General features: G+C 39.1%; 2 protein-coding genes across 2 annotated transcripts; one reads left to right on the top strand and one right to left on the bottom strand.

Moving 5' to 3' along the window:
* The first annotated feature begins 620 nt into the window (after nucleotides 1–620).
* ppp1r14ba (protein phosphatase 1, regulatory (inhibitor) subunit 14Ba) lies at nucleotides 621–11,029 on the top strand. The gene is made up of 4 exons (XM_030782527.1): nucleotides 621–1,067; nucleotides 9,101–9,184; nucleotides 9,764–9,796; nucleotides 10,662–11,029. The coding sequence occupies exons 1-4, from the start codon at nucleotides 870–872 to the stop codon at nucleotides 10,737–10,739; spliced, it is 393 nt and encodes a 130-aa protein (XP_030638387.1). The 5' UTR covers nucleotides 621–869; the 3' UTR covers nucleotides 10,740–11,029.
* Nucleotides 11,030–11,770: 741 nt separating this feature from the next.
* Nucleotides 11,771–16,747, bottom strand: fkbp2 (FKBP prolyl isomerase 2). The gene is made up of 6 exons (XM_030781325.1): nucleotides 16,692–16,747; nucleotides 15,711–15,871; nucleotides 15,432–15,544; nucleotides 15,108–15,154; nucleotides 12,515–12,550; nucleotides 11,771–12,306 (listed from the first exon to the last, which is right to left on the bottom strand). The coding sequence occupies exons 2-6, from the start codon at nucleotides 15,867–15,869 to the stop codon at nucleotides 12,245–12,247; spliced, it is 417 nt and encodes a 138-aa protein (XP_030637185.1). The 5' UTR covers nucleotides 15,870–15,871; nucleotides 16,692–16,747; the 3' UTR covers nucleotides 11,771–12,244.
* Between the last annotated feature and the right edge of the window lie 1,006 nt (nucleotides 16,748–17,753).

Genomic DNA, 17,753 nt, shown 5'->3' with positions numbered 1-17,753 from the left:
CACGCTTATTCAGAAAGTTTGTGTCCACGCGTACGGCCATTACCTACATTCAGCAACGCCACCGCCTAAACTGTTATGAACAAAAACAGAAATCAACGATGATATTTCATGTAACGTTTGACTGGCAATGCCGCATGAGTAGGGTATTCAATTCAACTCAAAAAAAGTAGTCGTGGTCACAATTTTTACAGTGTGTACCATCAAATCAGCAGGACCTGTCCACGAAAAGCACCCACCCCCCCCCCCCCCCACACACAAAATGTGAACCAGCATTAAAGATTGCGTTCTAATCCCAATGGGACAAATATAAGGTCTCACTTGCATGAAACCCACTTCCAAATCAATGCAAGTCAAGAAGACAGGATGACAAGAACGTAGCCACGAGATCAGATTTTGAACATGGGCTTTATGGATATTGGGGCCACGTATTTTATAGAATGGCCATGATACAGTTAAAGAAAAAAAAAAAAAACCTTCTCCGTGTCCCCTCCCCGCTTCCGTAGGGGATCTCACGCATATCACAGTCGGCTACTTCGCTTAATGCTCAATGCTGCCGCAAGCGGGTGAGGTGTACCGGTCATTGGGAACGTCCAATTACAAAAAAAGAGAGCGATTAATAATGAACCTTTGTGCGCTCAGGAACTTACACTGAATATCTATACTGTATTTTCCCGCATTAGTTTTATGTCATGTGTATTTTACAATAATACTGACCAACTCAGAATTTGAGGACAGATCGGCTTTCACACATTTCACACAAGATGTAATGGGACTTCTCAAAGCAAGATCAATAGAGTGCACTCTCTCTGAACGGCTGGACTGACTGATTTTGTCACTTTGTTAAAGTAACAGTTGTATGGTTACAGACTATGGCAGCTGCAACGAGCCCAGATGCAGTGCCTCAGCCGCGGGTCTATTTTCAAACACCTGCTGGTGCGGACGACGCTGAAGTTACAGGTCAAAAGCAAGGACGAGTAACCGTTAAATATGACAGAAAAGAACTAAGGAAGAGGCTTAATTTGGAAGAGTGGATAGTTAGCCAGTTAACGGATTTATACGACTGCGAGGTAAGAGAAACAGAAGATGTGTATTGTTGGGGTTGGACTATAGGGCTTTGTTGTTTGGGCTGCCGATGCTATTTTCTTTTATTGTCGTCATTGTGAGATTAACTTTCATCAGAACAATATTTCACCGAAAGATACCTGGAACTATCAATGTGCATTGTCCATATATAAGGAAATGAATATGAAGAGGTTATAATGGCCCACTGATTAGACGCATTTTGATTAGTGTCTATTAAGGTATTTGGTAGGCAATATAAGGGCGTGGCATCAGATTTCACAACAAAGCAGTAAGTGTCTGTATTAAACAAGAGTTGAGATAATAAGTAGAAAACTATACTGATAATTGTGGTTTCATTATCATTTTCCAGACAATGGCAATAAAAATGATTAAGAGGGGTTTTTATCGTTTACCTGTCCGTGCAATGCGAAGCCTAATGTAAAGTCAAAAGTAATTCTGCCACACCAACAAAGGAAAACTACCTCACTTTAAAGAACAAAGAAAGAAAGAAAAACCCCGCTTTTTTATTGTTTGGCCTACCTTGGCTTGCGTCTGTAGTACCTTTCTTGAAGCCGGCATGGTGATGTCATGTCTTCATGAAGTCACATAAAAGCATCTTTTACCCATCTGCACGGAGAGAGCCGGTGGTAGTAACTCGAATTTGCAAGTTTAACTCGAGTTCAACTCGAATTTGCAAGTTTAGATACACCTCCTGAGATGCAGTTCAGCTCCCCAACTAAAACGCCATTGCTGGCATAGGGTATACCAAACTAGTTCTGACTTCTGGGAGAAATCAACCTGACATCTGAAGTAATGTTGCAATAAATTATATTTCTATAGGCCATTTACCGTTGCGCAAACATGATCATGTTTGTTATTTCTGATTTTCATTTGGTTGGACAGACGACGTTTTATTCAGTGCTCGTCTTCAGATTCACATTTGGTTTCGACAGTGTAATGAAAGACACGCCTCGCACTCTTTTCATATTAATTCAACGCATCACGGTTTTTCACAATACTTAGTGAAACGAGCATATTTCGCTTTCTTAACGAAATTGAATTTACTCGGTAGTCTCACGTGACCTATACCTCACAGATTTCCAATTGGTGGAGCAGAGAGCCAATCCAAAGGCCAACAAAAGGTAGATTGTACTTGATAGTGTGATTGGATTAAAACCCATATTGTGTTGACAATGCCAATACACCTGAATTGATAATACAGTAGTGTGTGACACACATAACTCATCCCCCTATGGCCCCTACCATATTATATGATTGATATGCAGCAAAATGAGTGTGTTCATTGTGGGGGCGAGTCTAGCTATTAAAATCCCAAGAGCACTTTACAATTATCTTAACCATTAGCATAGACTCCATAAGTAGAGAGGCCAAAGATGCCGGACCTCCCCATGCCATTGCCAGGGATCTCCTGGATCTGTCCACTTTGCCACCTGAAAGTGCCTCACTGATCTTGATGCAGTTCATTTTGGATGGGTATCATCTCTTCCAGGTTGATAATACCCTCATGGCCATCCACAGGGCAGTGTTCATGGAATGGTTTGAGCACCAAACAAGGCAAACTCTGTGATTTATGAATAGAGTTGACATATGATGTCACTTAACCAAATCTGAGCCCAGCAGAACACTTGTGGGTGATTCTGAAAGCGCTCTGTCAAACCCCTCCCTTTCCAACACGGTCAAAACAAAATGATGGATTTTTTTTTTTGGTGTGTGTTGATCCAGATACCATTGCCATATTGAAGCTGTTATGGTGTCTACTCGTGTCCCAATACTGTATTTAGACACTATGTTGCTGTGTCCTTTAATCTGGTAGTTAGTTGTGGTTTGTTTGACCAATTCTAACCAAAGTCCTTTTAGAAAGCAGTGCAATAGCCCACATCCAAAATCATCTTATCTAAGTTTGAAATGTCATTTTAAACACAGGTAGCAAATAAGAAGAGACTGGAGCAGATGTTATTATAATGTGCAATTTAGCCGATACTTAACCCCTGTAAAGAAAGACTTTACAAGTATGTGAGCAAGCCATGGAGATGCCTTGCCCAACCCATTAAAGGTAACAAAAGAATATAATTTCATACAGGCAATCAGGAATTGCCAATGGCCATTTCACTGCCTGCGGTCTCATAAAGTGCTCTGAGAAACACTTTTAAAAGGGAATTTTACCTCTAGCTTGAAAGTAAGGATAAAATGCTTTATGGTTAGCCAATCTCTTATGCCTGCCGTGAGGCAGGAGTGATTTTACTCTGGGACTCACATCGAGCATTAAGAATTACTTTGGGACATGTTATGAATATTGGCCCAGATCTCAGAAGGCACAATTTTCTGGATAAACTGAAACATAATCTAAAGCAGATCCCTGGGAAAGGGAAAAAAAATCTTCTTGTTAATGTTCTCTGAGAGGAGGAACTGCTGGAGGCAGTGCGGAATGTTCCGGACAATAAATGTCTTGACCCAGATCTCTTCGGTATAGAATTTAATAAAGACCTCCTGGATGTTCTCAAATGGACGTGCATTTTACCCACGTACCTTAGTTCCTCCGACGAAGCAGTCAAGCTGAAGAAGGGGAAAGATCTAGATATCCCACCTCATATGGATCTCATCACATAAATATAGATTGATGCCTAAACTCTTGCAAGAAATTTGAGCCTGTTGACTTGAAGGACCATTGGTCAGTATCATATCAACCCAGACAAGACTAAATATGTTAAAGGTTATAGACAATTAGACAATTATCAAGCAATGTATAATGTGTTCTGGACAATATACAGCACTCCCAAGCATGGAAAGTGGACATAGCAATAGTGGGATTGGATGTGTGTGTAAAAAAAAAAAAACTTGATCAGGTGGAGCATGTCTGTGTGTTTCAGGACCTGCAGTGAATCGAATTCAGGGAGATTTCCATTGAGTGCATTCAGTTCCTATGTGACAGTCATAAAGCACATGTAATAACTGGTGGGTTGTTGTTTAGCACGTTTGGTTTAGATAGAGGTATAAAATAAAGCTGCCCAATCTCAGCTCTCTTATTTAGTATAGTGAATGAGACTGTACCTATGGAAGTTGACACTAGCTTGCATACAAAAGTATGTTCTGCTTGGAGAAACAATGGCTTCATGTGGATGACTTTATTCAGTTTGTTAGAGAGACTCATAACTCTCTGCCCAGCTTAGTTTATGCAATACTGCATCTTTGCATCTTCAGAGGATACAAAATTAACTTTTCCAGTTTATGATACCATTTAAAATAGGTCAAGTTAACCACACCCACTTCATGGTTTTCAGATGTAGGCTTGCAGGCAGAGGGTATAAAGGGATATGGAACTAAATATGTTTCATTAATCTCTTTTGTGACAGTGTCTCCCTGTTGATTTCAAAAGTCAAAATTGGCTTGGATTAATGAATGCGTGTCCTTTCATCTTTAATGGGGAGGGTTAACATAATGAAAATGAGTATACTGCTAATATCCCATAGGCTACACTCTGCAGGTAGTCAGTGCCCAACCTTGACTACTGTAGATCTGACACAAATCATCGTATTCCACACTTTCTCTCAGCAGGGAAGAAGTCAGGAATTAAATTTGACAAATTAAAATTGTTTCATGATAAGGGACTGGCAATCTGTAATACAGAGTATTATAATCTCAGCTAATGTATCAAAATAGATGAGGGTATGGTGTTCAAAGACTGACTTTTGTTCTTGGCTTACCATGTAATCATGTAATTGTTCACCCACTGCACATAAGTGCCTGCTCTGAATGTAAAATGTAAAACCCGGCCATGGACAGCATAGTTAATGTAGTTTTTTTGTTGTTGTTGTTTGTTTGTTTTTTTCTTTATTTATATAGGAAACAGATGGTCTGGGCTGAAATTGAACGTTACCGGCAAAAAAAAAAAAAAAGAGAGCGAGAGAGAGAGAGAGCTCGAAAAAGCTGTCTGCTTCATTAGCCCAGAGGGGTTCTGACGCAAGTCTGAAGATATGTTAGAGTTTAAGCATCACCTGAAGCCTTTACACTGATGAAAAATCAAAGTTCCTCAACTGTATTTCTATAGAGTTTTTCAGGCTAGGGACTATGCAAGCAGTAGTATTGTATCTGGAAACTGTAGCCTTTCATTGCTGGAAAAATTGTTAATCAGTTGTGACTCCAGCCAGTTACGGTCTAACTGTTTTTATATTTTATGCACTACTTGTGAGGTGAATACCAGTTCCAGGCGGGCTAGATGAGAGCTTGCTTTTAACACAAACATGATCGAAGGCAGTGGGAGAATATAAATCTTTTAAATTCTGCCTTAACAACCAGTTTGATGGGAAGTAGTTTAAAATTATATGACAACTGAATTTTAGTCTTGTCGACTTAAATAAATGTGTCTTAATCTAAATCTGAACTTTGTGGTAGTTCTTAAAGAGGACTGGATTAGTGTACTAGATAAAGACTGAGTTCCATCTCATGGTTATATAGAGTCAATGGTATCAAATATGCTCTCAAAGGTCAGTTTTCAAAGATTACTCTTAAAATGTCTTCCACTGCACAGAATACTAATGTAGCATTGGTCATTTAGACATATCTGTGCTTGGCATGTCTTGAAATATGTTATTGTTTTATGTGTATTCTCTCATGGCCACAGTTCTGTCCAGTGATTCTACCATGTTGTAATTCCTGGTGCACTGTAATTAAAGGCTTAATATTAAAGATGTAAGAAATATAGATGAATACATGAAAAATATGACCAGAAACAACTTAAATAAGGTTATTATTTCAAGTTATACTGATAGAATATGCCATTTATACAACTTTATTGGCCTAATTGTTTGGGGGAAACTAGAAAATGGATGAGGTAAATCAAAAAGAGAGATGATATTGCTACCAGATTAGCCACCTGGAGCTTTGTGCTTCTGAAGTGTCGGAAACCTCATTGGATAAAACTACTCAACACAACAGAGTTGAACATTATCATAGTTGGCATGGTAATGACAAACAGCGAAAGGAAAATAGAACTATTTCTAGAAGCTGGATTTCTTTCAGAACTGAGTGGGTGCTGCAGTAGTTAGCTATAATGCTACACGTCCAGGTGTGATTACTGAAAACACCACGCAAAACAGAATTTAGTTGAGCTACCACAAAGTTTCTGCTAAATATAAATATAATTCAATTAGGAGTGGAAGTGTAATAAAACTGTTCTTTGGCAACGGATATGATGTGGACCACTCTTTGCTCCAGAGAGTTAGACTCACTAGAGTTAGGCTAACAAAGGTTACATCTTCAATAAATTAAACATTAAGTAAAATATAAACTAAAATTTACACCTATCCAAATATGAGCAAATCTAGCCAAAAGAATACACTTCCCCACCATCACAGTTCTCATTAGCCTTACAATTACCGCATATTTGTTTTTATTGCAATAGATAAAAATCATGGTAATTTATTTATAATATCCATCATGGCTGAACTAATTCAATTTATTTAATTTACTCTCTAAGTGAGGCTGTAAGAGGGCAATAACATTTCTGAAATTAGAGCTGGAAACTGTTTACATTATGTTATTTTATAAAAATACAGTTGCATTTTATCAGATGAAAGCCTTCACCTGTTCGTTGAGTATTACATTCTTTAGGTTGTGACTTTTCTAAGAATAGACTGATTTAAATTTTTTTTATTTATATTTGATGTTTCCTAAGCTATCGCCAATAGTTCGAGACTCATAGATTCATTTTGTCAATAGTTCGAGAGTCATAGATACACACACACACACACACACACACACACACACACACACACACAGACTTCATTTTTAGAGAGGTAGTTTGGTGCTTAATTGAGTGAGGATTATGTTAGTCACTCTGTTTGGCAGGAGGGAAGCCAAAAGATGGGGGAATTGCCACAGTCTTTCTCCAAGTCAGTAGAATATTTATGTGAACTGACAGAGTGATTTGACTTGAATTGTCGGAGTCAAATTGTTCCTGCAAGATTTGCTCTCAGCTGATGACAACTTTTGGGATGCACTGATGCGTGTAGTCTCATTCAACTGGAAACACTGCGAACCGTTCCAGTGAGCTCACTAAAGTATATCAATATTAGGCTTTAAATGGGGAATAACAGTCAAAGGATTTAAACAATTCTTGCAAGTAATGTGCCTATAGGAGCACAATAACAAACACTATAAAGCTATCCTCCCGTAGAGCCACTGCTTTCTGCTAAAGATAGAAAATACAAAAAAAAAGGGAAAGAAATTGGTGTGAATGGGTTTCATCTCTCACACAGACAATTGAAAGTATTGACATAGTCAACCACAAAAGTCAATTTACTGAAAGGATCAGCCATGACATACAGTGGCCCTCTGCTCTCCGACTGAAGACTGAGTGTTGAAGAGTGACATTTACCCTTTTCCAACGCATGGACCTCTTAGACATTTTACCTTTCAAATTTGCTTGTACATCACATATTTCCCTGATTGAACATTTTCTTTTCTTTTTTTGACACTTTTCCTGAAACGTATTGAAAACCAAGTTATACCTGTCCATTCACAGTGGTGGCTGCTTCATCACTCAGTTTCCAAAGAAATGAGAGAGACCTTTTCATCTTGCCAACGCAGAGAGTGTGGTACATAATCTTGTTGATAATGGTCTCATTTGTTTTCATAGAGAGGAAGCAACAGTTTTTACTGTTAGTCTTTAAAACAGGATGTAAAAGCTGTTTTCACACTGTGAGCCTGGACATTAATACACTTACTGCAATTTCAAAATGTAAGCAACAATGAATGTTCGTAAAACCTTTTAATTAGGATAACACATAAAATTGTGCTGACTGCTGAAACTGTACACAAACTGTATTTCCTTTAGGATGCCAATGTCATTGTTCTCAAACCTCCCTCAATTTCACGTCGACTGACTGCCCTGGTTCTCCAGGGCAATATGGGTCAGAATGAATGGTTTTATAACCTGTGACCTGCTCCCATACCGTCACATTAGAACAGCTTCACTCCTCTCTTGGTATGTTATGGCTGGGTTGCTCCAGTTTCCAACACGTTTTCTCCTTTTTGTTCTGCACACGGAAGCAGCACGCGAACTGAATACAGAGTTTGCTGAACTAGCTTATTAAAACCACAATATTTAAAGAAGTTTGTTTGTGTTTCTGATTATTGCGAGGGGCTGAGGGGGGGGGGGGGGGGGAGGTTACAAAGGCAGGAGTAAATACAGCTGGCTTCAAAACGAATACAAGAAGAAAGGATGAAACTGGAAGAACTAGAAGAGATTTCAGACCGACAGAAAAGACGTGAAAGAGAAAGGCCATAGGAGTTTGGGTGGCTCGTGTGCTCCAGAGGAAATCATTATGTTCCAGTTAAAGTTTATCATTTATGATATACAGAAGGTGTTCCGTTGGCAGAAGGTGTGGGGTTAAACTGTGTGGAGAGAGCTCAGAGTGAACGGACAGGAAGTGATGCAAGTTGTTTTCTTGATGAAGCCATATGCACTCCTGAGGTTTAGGATATCCTGAAGCAGACTGAGAGACAGGAAATCAGGGATGACAGATAAAGAAAGTGTTGGCTGAGAAATAAGTCTCTTTCCATCGTGTCCTAACAACAGCCCACGGGTCAAGTTTTGTCTGTGAATGCTGTTGGGGGGTAAACCCCCAGCGTGCAGAGCAAAATGTTTTCTTGTTCCCTTTTAAAAATATATGAACTGTGAATACAAGCTTTTCATTGTAAAGAGAGAGTAGCAAACCCACATGAACAACTTAACATTCCGACAAATACTTGGAAATATACTGTTACGTCTGCACAGGATATTTATTTTAACTGATTGATCAGGAAGATACTTATTTCAGTCTGTCACAAAGAGTTCTTTTGTCAATCTTATTGTCGCTGAGTCCAGACAAACTCATTTTAATTAGTAGCAGGCTTTTAAGCTTTACTCACAATCACGACTGCACTATGTCTGTGTCTGTTTACTTTCCTTGCTGAGCGTATGTCACTCCTGTTTCCTCCCATTCAACTTTTTCCCCCCTCATCTCTGTTTGTCTGGTAGGAGGAGGAGGTTCCCGAGCTGGAGATTGATGTGGACGAGCTGTTGGACATGCCCAGTGACGAGGACAGAGCCATCAGAGTCAAGGTTTTACCCGATCTACCAAACATTTCTGTATTATTTTTGGTTTCCTTATACTAAGAATTGGGGATGTTTTGGTTATTGACAAAGCAACATCTGCTAGATTGGTAAGTTCACAGTAGTGTTCCCCAAAATGTTCACTTTCACAGTTCACACACTTGATTGAACTTGTAGAAGGTTTGATTTCATCAGCTGATGAAAAGAAGTCAGTCACGTATCTGCTGAGCTGAAACAATACAGCCTCAGTACTTTGGATCTCTAGGACTTAAACCCAGAATCAGTCCTTAAGAACCCTCCTTGAGTATTTGGTTTTAATCTCAGTTTAGCACAGCTGAAAAAACGTCCAGCCGCTGGTTGGGTCTGCAGAAGATCACCTCTGGAACGTATTGATACGTACTCATATCTAGGTGCAATCCCTTGGATAGCGTGGCAATTTATTTTACCTGAACATTTATTTGTGAATGTAGCTTGAGCACTGACTACTAAACGGTAAAATTAATAATAACAGTGAGAGCTGTTGCCATATCTGGAGCTAAATGGCTAACGTGATATGCCCTACTTTCTCGCTCCCACTTTGTTTTACAGGGTTTGTTGGTGGATTGTTATAAACCTACAAATGTAAGTTGACATTCTTTTTTCTCTTCTTTTTTTGTTTTTTTTAAACTTAAGTAGTCTACTTTCTCGTGGCCATCAATGCAATGACTATTTCAGCGTCATGCTTTCTATTAAGTCATTACTCATATTTTTTTTTTCTGGACAAGTATGAGTCAAATAATTGCACATTAGTCCTGCTAGAACTGATATTTATAGAACTTCATATTATACTTCTAGAGATGAATATACAACTATGTGATTAGCAGATTCTAAGTCAGGGCGGCAAGTGATGACTTGATTTTAAGTGCAGTGCAAAAGTGATATAATTTAATTTAGTTAATGTGCACTTCAGAATCCATTTAGAGAGTTTGTGCATGATTTTTTTAAAGACCTTATTAGACTGAAGGTCTTGACTCTTCAGTTTGACCAACAGTTTTCATCTGTAATCATGCATTACAGAGGAAAGGCAGAGCCCTTACACTGCCACAGGCTCTCACTGTGGTAAATACAGACTGACGGTTAGTTACATGTCTGCTGGATCTTGTTATTCTCCATCTTGGTGTAGTTTTATAAACTGTAAAAATGAGACTGTCAATACTTCACAACTTCAATGGAAAATCTTCACAATGCCTTGTTATAGTGTGTTTTTCACAGGTTAGTGAGTAATCATATCATAAAGCATCTTGAAAGGCCTTCAATTCCTTGAAGTCACAGTTTCATGAGACTGAAGCCCAGTTCTGTGTTCTCCCCTGAATTAACATAAAACTTAACGGAATTTTTAACCTCCAGCCCCCTGAACAAAGGAGCATTGTTGAGAAATTCCCACAGTGAAAAATAGGAAGTCTTTTGTTTCCTAACCCACCCTCTGGCATTGCTTTCTTTCTCCAAGGACTTTGTCTCTGCTCTGCTGGAGAAAGTCAGAGGCATGCAGAAGCTCAGCACCCCACAGAAGAAAGGAGACGTCTAACATCTAGTTCTCCTCCTCCTCTCCTCCTCTTCCTTTCTCCAATCCAGATGTCAACAGCCCTGGGGGAGCAGTGTAATTATGCACAACCTCCTAGAACAGCAGTGTCTATATCCTCAGAGATTGGTGTGAGCAGTCCAGCCAATCACACGTCAACTACTGGTTTACAGTCCAGCCAGTCACATGTCAACTACAGGTTTACTGTCCAACCAATCACATGTCAGCTACAGGTTAACTGTCCAGCCAATCAAATGTCACCTACAGGTTTACTGTCCAGCCAATCAAATGTGAGCTACAGGTTAACTGTCCAGCCAATCAAATGTCACCTACAGGTTTACTGACTGAACTGTCCTGAGTTTATTTGAATGTTGTTTAAGTGTATTTTATATAGGTAGTGTTCCCATATTGCTCCTTGTTTCAAAAAACCTGCTCTGGTGCTATCAAGTCTGAAAACAGTTCCTCTGATGTTTAACTTTATTTTGAAGTCATCTGGACTGTTTTGTGCACTGTAAGGTTTTTTTTCTTACTGGACAGAATCTTAATGTTTACTTTTTTTAGTAACACTGAAAATGAGGCATTTGTATCAAGAGAAACTAGATAGTGAGTTATTTTTTGAAAGACAATGTGAAGTTGACTAGTTATGAATTCAAAGTGTCTTGAAATGTGTAGCTCAATTGTAATGTAAGCTTGTGTGAAACAACAGAAGGAGAGACAGCACAGTATAAAACAGAGTGCTAGAAAACCCAGTTTATCATCACGTTTTCATCTAGGAACCAAACCACTCCATGCAGTACTCAATGTTCTGATTACTGAGATAGGAATTATTGAATTTTAGTTAGAGATACAACTGATATGAGCTGTAGCAATATCTATGGAGTAGACTTGCCAAACACCTTTTCACAGTTTTTTTTGGGTTAACATTGTGCATGGACACCTTTGATGAATTTTTATACAGAGGCAAGATTTGAATGTTGAACATCATATGATTTGTGTGGGCCTATATCTCTGGTAAAACATGTTCAAAGTTCAAATACTTTTTTTTTTGTATATCAAAAGTTTATTCATTCTGAACACGTGTATTTTCAAATAGTGACAAAAACACAACTCCTGATGTTTAAGACCTAGTTAGAGATGGAAATTAAACCACTGCACTGTATTCACTCATAATCACATCTGCATCATTAGCTTGACAGAAACAAAGAATTATGATGCAGAAGACACCTGCGGTCTTAAAACTCTACCATCGTCTGTCTTTTGAGCAGAAGTACGAAAACAATGAAAAAAGAATCATGTTGATAAGAATGCTTAATTTTTTTGGAATTCTTCACTTCTGAGATTCAAGAAAAAGAAAAAGAAAAAACAGCTGTAGACCTGATCATGTTAATTACCTGTGCAGGTACGGCTCATGTCAACCAAAACTGTATTACGGTCAGAATGCAGACGATGTGACAGGACTAGATGACAGAACAGCACGTTGGTTTACATCCACAATCAGTTCATTTTCACCACTACAAATCAGATCTTCTCTCAATGCTCAGTAGCTCCACTTCAAAGATGAGTGTGGCGCCACCTGGTGGACAAACAGGATAACAGTTTAACAGGATGACAACGCATTCAGACCGTTTTGTTAAACTGGCAAGAACGGTTTCATTTTAGCACTAGACCCACGTCAGACTTTTTTTTCAGAAGCTTTAAGTTGTGATGTCCACCGGGGGTCTTTTGATACACAAAATAAATATTTCATATTGGCGCATCGCTGTCTGCATGATTTGTTTTACCTGGAATTTTCGGAGGTGCCCCTCTGTCTCCGTACCCTGGCAAAAATAAAATAAAGAGAATGATCAGTGATATAACCTTAAGTCCCACTCTATCACCCTATCATCCCAAACATAAGCAAATCATAATCCTGATGCAAATCATAATCCTGATGCATAATTCATGTCTCTTGGCCCAGAGTGACAGTCTGCGGAGTAGCATTTTAATAAGAGTTACTGTGGTCACTTTGGGCCTAACTGTGCAAAAAAAGGTGCTTTATATTTAAATGCAGTATCAATAAATTAGCTTGAAAAGCCAACTTCTTGTTCTTTCTGTTGTTTATTAGGGATCTAAGCATCCTTCTGTGCTCACTCTGTGTCCTTACTTTTAACTTAATCTAACACTTAATTACAGTGTTTCTCACATAAAAGTGAGTTTGACTTTCTGTCGTAACCCATCCCTCACCAGTTTCTATTTCTTGTAAAATTTATTTTTGCAAAGAAAAGTTTATATTGGGGTCCCAGACTCAACTATCAAAATGACACGGCCTCCAAACACTGATCAAATAACGTTGTCTTTTTTACCAAAACCAGCTGAACACTGCCATTGTTTGATCCTTTCCTCATTAAAGTGGGGGACATGTGAGCAATGTGTTCCTCTTAAGCCACATGCAACACTCACACCTTTGCCTGTAGGTGGCGCTGTAGGAACAAAATACTCAATAGAACTCAGTCGCTACACTGTAAGAATTCACCAGACACCTAAGATAAAATTTTGGTTTTCACAATGGATTACAGCTGCATTGATGCACAATGAAAATGAGAAACTTAGAGAACAATGGAAGGATATGCTGAATAAAAATGATTTTTGAGCTTTATCAAAATGTCTAAATTTTCTGGCCAAAACTATAGCAAGCTGTGTCCTGCATTCATGTAACAACATACACTTATTAAAATGCTGTATTATTGGATATTCATGGCCAAATGTGTATGTGTTTGCACTATGATTAGACAACAAAAAGCAGAAAATCACACATCAAATGCCAATTCCAAAAACACTTCAGAATTAAAAATTCGTTAAAGAATTTTTTGAAGTCTCAGTTGAACACTCAGTATTTCCATATTTTTGGAAATATATCTGCCCTGACCCTCCAGGTGACCCCTTGTATCCCTCAACTGACTGCTTAAGAGAAACTGGGGTACACACTCCACACTGGCCAGCTTTGGAGAATGCGTCATGAAGTACGTGCCATATTAGCAGTCATTTGACGGGCCTGGTAATGGGCGAGCATCGCGACACTCGGTACGCTGACATCCCGACTCAGAACCAAAACGTAACATTTGGGTCAGTCAGAGAGTGCATCTCTGGCTATGTTCAGCGTACAGACAGACAACTTCATCTTTGTGCCTCTTCAGAATATAAATCTGTATTATCATTATACAAGCCTGAGGTCTTGCTCAATGCCTTGGCACTTTTATTCAAAGACGTAAATATACACATAGGGGACAAAGGTTAGAAAAGGAAGACGCTTTTTTACATCTATGTTTTTTCAAAATATTCCTGTAGTCTGAGGCAGTAACAACCTCGACACACCACTAAACTAATTCAAGGACCTAAAGAGCTAAACACTTTCATGGTATTTCAAAATTTAAACATGACTGAACTGTTACTGTATTGAGGAAAACGAGTGTTTATGGTCCAGTATCTGAAAGGACACAGCTCAAAATCTCACACAGCCCCAACAGTTCAAAAGCGGTGTTTAAAGTCCAACTGAATATTTTCTGAAGGGAATGAGTATCCACAGTTTTTATTAGATGACAATCAGTTCATTAGTTGAAATAGCTGTGTGTTGTTTAGTGCTTCCATTATTTTGTCTACCCTCTCAGACTGACCATTCGACATTTCAGTTTTAAGCGGATTCAGATCCAGCATAAACTTATTTTCATATTTACAGCTAAAAATAAAAGGGGGGAAAAACCCAGAACATAGAGAGTCACAGGACACTGAGTAAGTGATTATTTCCCACTCTGAGTAAGACCAGTTAAACTCACCAAGGCCAGTTTCCAGCTCTTAGTTAAGACCAGTTAAATTCACCAGGCTCTGAGTTAAGTCCAGTGAAACTTACCAAGACCAGTTTCCAGCTCGGAGTTTAAGTCCAGTTAAACTCACCAAGGCCAGTTTCCAGCTCGGAGTTAAATCCAGTTAAACTCACCAAGCCCTGAGTTAAGGCCAGTTAAACTCACCAAGCTCTGAGTTAAGTCCAGTTAAACTCACCAAGCCCTGAGTTAAGTCCGGTTAAACTCACCAAGCCTTGAGTTAAGGCCAGTCAAACTCACCAAGCTCTGAGTTAAGTCCAGTTAAACTCACCAAGCCCTGAGTTAAGTCCGGTTAAACTCACCAAGCCTTGAGTTAAGGCCAGTCAAACTCACCAAGCTCTGAGGGTATGACCAGTTAAACTCACCAAGCCCTGACTTAAGTCCAGTTAAACTCACCAAGCCCTGAGTTAAGTCCAGTTAAACTCACCAAGCCCTGAGTTAAGTCCAGTTAAACTCACCAAGCCCTGAGTTAAGGCCAGTTAAACTCACCAAGCCCTGAGTTAAGTACAGTTAAACTCACCAAGCTCTGATGGTATGACCAGCTTCCTCTTCTCCCCCTCACACATCCTGTCAAAGAGATGAGAACCAACATCAACACACACCTTCTCCACATCCAATGGTTTAACATATGCACCTTCACAACAATTTTTACAGAGGTCTCAAAGACAACATGATACCCTGTCAAACAATGAATCAGAAACATTAATGTGCACTTAACTAAGACATGTACTTATATGTGTGGGTGTGTGTGTGTGTGTGTGTGTGAGAGAGAGAGAGACACACACAGAGAGTGACATGAGAAGAAGCAGTTCAATGAATAGAACTGGATCAAAACCTTCCTCACCCTAGAAGCCCCTGATCCCAACCCTTGATGACCTGTCCGGTTCCAAGCGTGAAGGTGAAAGGCTGGTTTCTGGGTATGCTGCTGTCAAATTCTGTTCCATCCTCCAACCGTCCCTTTGGGACAATTGAAGTAAGTATAGCAATACAGGACCAACTATAATACATAGTGAATAATATAATAATATCATGATAGTATTTCAGTACGAATAGTTTCTGAGCTGTGATGTGAAGTACAGGCTTAAAGATCTGCTGGCATGTTTAAAGAGGACAGGAGACTTACGGTGTAGTGCATGTTGAGTACGTCTCCCTTTCGGGATTTGATGGGACAGTTATCTACTCTTTTCTTTATCCCGATCTGGAGCTTTTTCTTGTCGGCTCCGTGCACAGTATTCGGAGCGAGACATAGCAATGTCACGGCAAACAGCAAACAGAGCCGCATGACTACGATAGAAGAGATAAGAGGACACACAGCTCTACAACGGCAAAGAACTCTGTCTAATATATTCAGTTACTGCAGTCAAATGCTGCAACTCAGTTCTGGCACTGAAATCACAACAAAACATTTTGTGTCCATGAACCTGCGCAGACTGTCACTGCTATACTTGAACTGTGTCGTGTAAACTCACTGTAACTTGTGTCCCCGGTAACAAAACTACTCCAAAAAGGTATCACGCCTCAGACACTGTGACAGTCAAGTGTAAATAACTGGACATGGTTTGGTTTTTCATTAAATACAAAATGCCAGTGAACAGTTGTTAACTTCAGTAAGCTTGACACGTCAGCCGTTATTTAGCTTATCAACTAAGCACGGTGCCAAAAGGGCATGTTCTGTTAACTGACTGTTATCATCAGAGATTTAAGTTCTAAATTTCAGTCAATAGTAAAGTGAGGATAGCACAGGAACACAACGGGGTAATAAAGATCTTCCAACATTCTCGTCACTTCATTGCAAAACATTGCCCTCTATTTCACTGGTATTCATTAGAATATAAACAAAAAAGTTATGATGATGCCACGATAATAAGTGTCTTTACAGTTGTATTCAATCCTATAAAACCGCCTAGTCAGTTACCTTACATTACCTGCTTGCTAGCTTAGCTCTTGCAAGTCAGGTAGCAACCATGCTAGCTAAAATCTGAAGTAATATTTGCATCCGCATGGTTATTTCAAGCAGTTTGGAACTAAAGTACCATTCAACACAATTTAAGAGTAAACTGAAAATAGCAAAATATCATTTTAATTCATGTCGTTTGATTTATACCTTCGAGCTGAATGAGATCTGCCGCCCTGTACTTAGGATGAAAGCTGAACTCGATAGAGGAAGTATTGGACTGCTGGGAAGTGTGGTCCGAGCTCCACTAGTCGTTTCATGATTGGTCCACATTCTGGGAGGAATAGCAAGCGCTGGGCAGCTCACCGCAGAGGTTTCGTACTAACTATCTGATACAATAATACTCTATTCTAATTCAGTGGTTTGAGACGCTGGGTTTGGTTTGGGGTCTGCTAACGCGTCACGCTAAAGGAAGAATCCTCCGAATTTACATTATTTGTAGAGCATCCACATGCTTATAACTGCGATATCTGTTTATATAGGCTATACACTTTAGAGCAGACTGTATTTGTCTTGCTTAAATCTGCTACCTTTTTATCATTTATTTTCTTATGTAATTACGATATCAAACTACATTACGCTGGATTTCTAAGCTTTTGAAACCTTTGCTTTGAAATCTTGACTTCGATGTTCTTTTACACTGTCTCATTACAAGGATGATATACTGATAGCTTAATCTAAATCTTGATCATTACATTTTAAAACTTTACATTATACAAATGATCATTTTAGCCCTCTCCCCCACTGTGTGCCCACTCCATCGACGCTAGCAGTTGCTGAACGCGGTTAGCCCCTTCCAAATCTCAGGTAGATGTGTTCGTACCAGTGCTGTAACACAACAATTGTGTTGTTTCAGCAGAGTCTATTTTTAAGCAGGCTATGTAGGCCTACTTTCCGCAAAGCAACCGAGCACCTTATATCGCATTTTAAAATAACAACAACATATTTCAAAAGCCTGACATCCTTTTTGATTACACTTTGCTAGATGTTAAAATTTCATTACCAAACTACAAAAATCTGACCTCAAAATTCAAAATATATGTTATATATCAAAATATCACTAAATATCAAAGGTGCCGCAAGAGGGCACGATGCCAGTGCCTTGTATTAAATTTCAGAATTTACAGAAACCAAAGATGTCTCATTTTAAGATCTTGATGCCAGGTTTATCGTATTTTTGATCTGACCAAAAAAAAAAAAACCTCACAAACC

Source organism: Chanos chanos, chromosome 8 (assembly GCF_902362185.1).
Source record: "Chanos chanos chromosome 8, fChaCha1.1, whole genome shotgun sequence".
In the NCBI taxonomy this organism is placed as follows: domain Eukaryota; kingdom Metazoa; phylum Chordata; class Actinopteri; order Gonorynchiformes; family Chanidae; genus Chanos; species Chanos chanos.
This window is presented reverse-complemented; position numbering and strand designations above follow the sequence as displayed.

Bases quoted from the DNA above. Each gene is read 5' to 3' on its own strand.
- ppp1r14ba (XM_030782527.1), top strand. From the start codon at position 870: ATGGCAGCTGCAACGAGCCCAGATGCAGTGCCTCAGCCGCGGGTCTAT. The intron at 1,068-9,100 runs GTAAGAGAAACA...TTTGTCTGGTAG, and splicing joins CGGATTTATACGACTGCGAG to GAGGAGGAGGTTCCCGAGCT. The intron at 9,797-10,661 runs GTAAGTTGACAT...TCTTTCTCCAAG, and splicing joins ATTGTTATAAACCTACAAAT to GACTTTGTCTCTGCTCTGCT.
- fkbp2 (XM_030781325.1), bottom strand. From the start codon at position 15,869: ATGCGGCTCTGTTTGCTGTTTGCCGTGACATTGCTATGTCTCGCTCCG. The intron at 15,155-15,431 runs GTGAGGAAGGTT...TCTCTTTGACAG, and splicing joins TGGGATCAGGGGCTTCTAGG to GATGTGTGAGGGGGAGAAGA. The intron at 12,551-15,107 runs GTGAGTTTAACT...TATTTTTGCCAG, and splicing joins GGTCATACCATCAGAGCTTG to GGTACGGAGACAGAGGGGCA.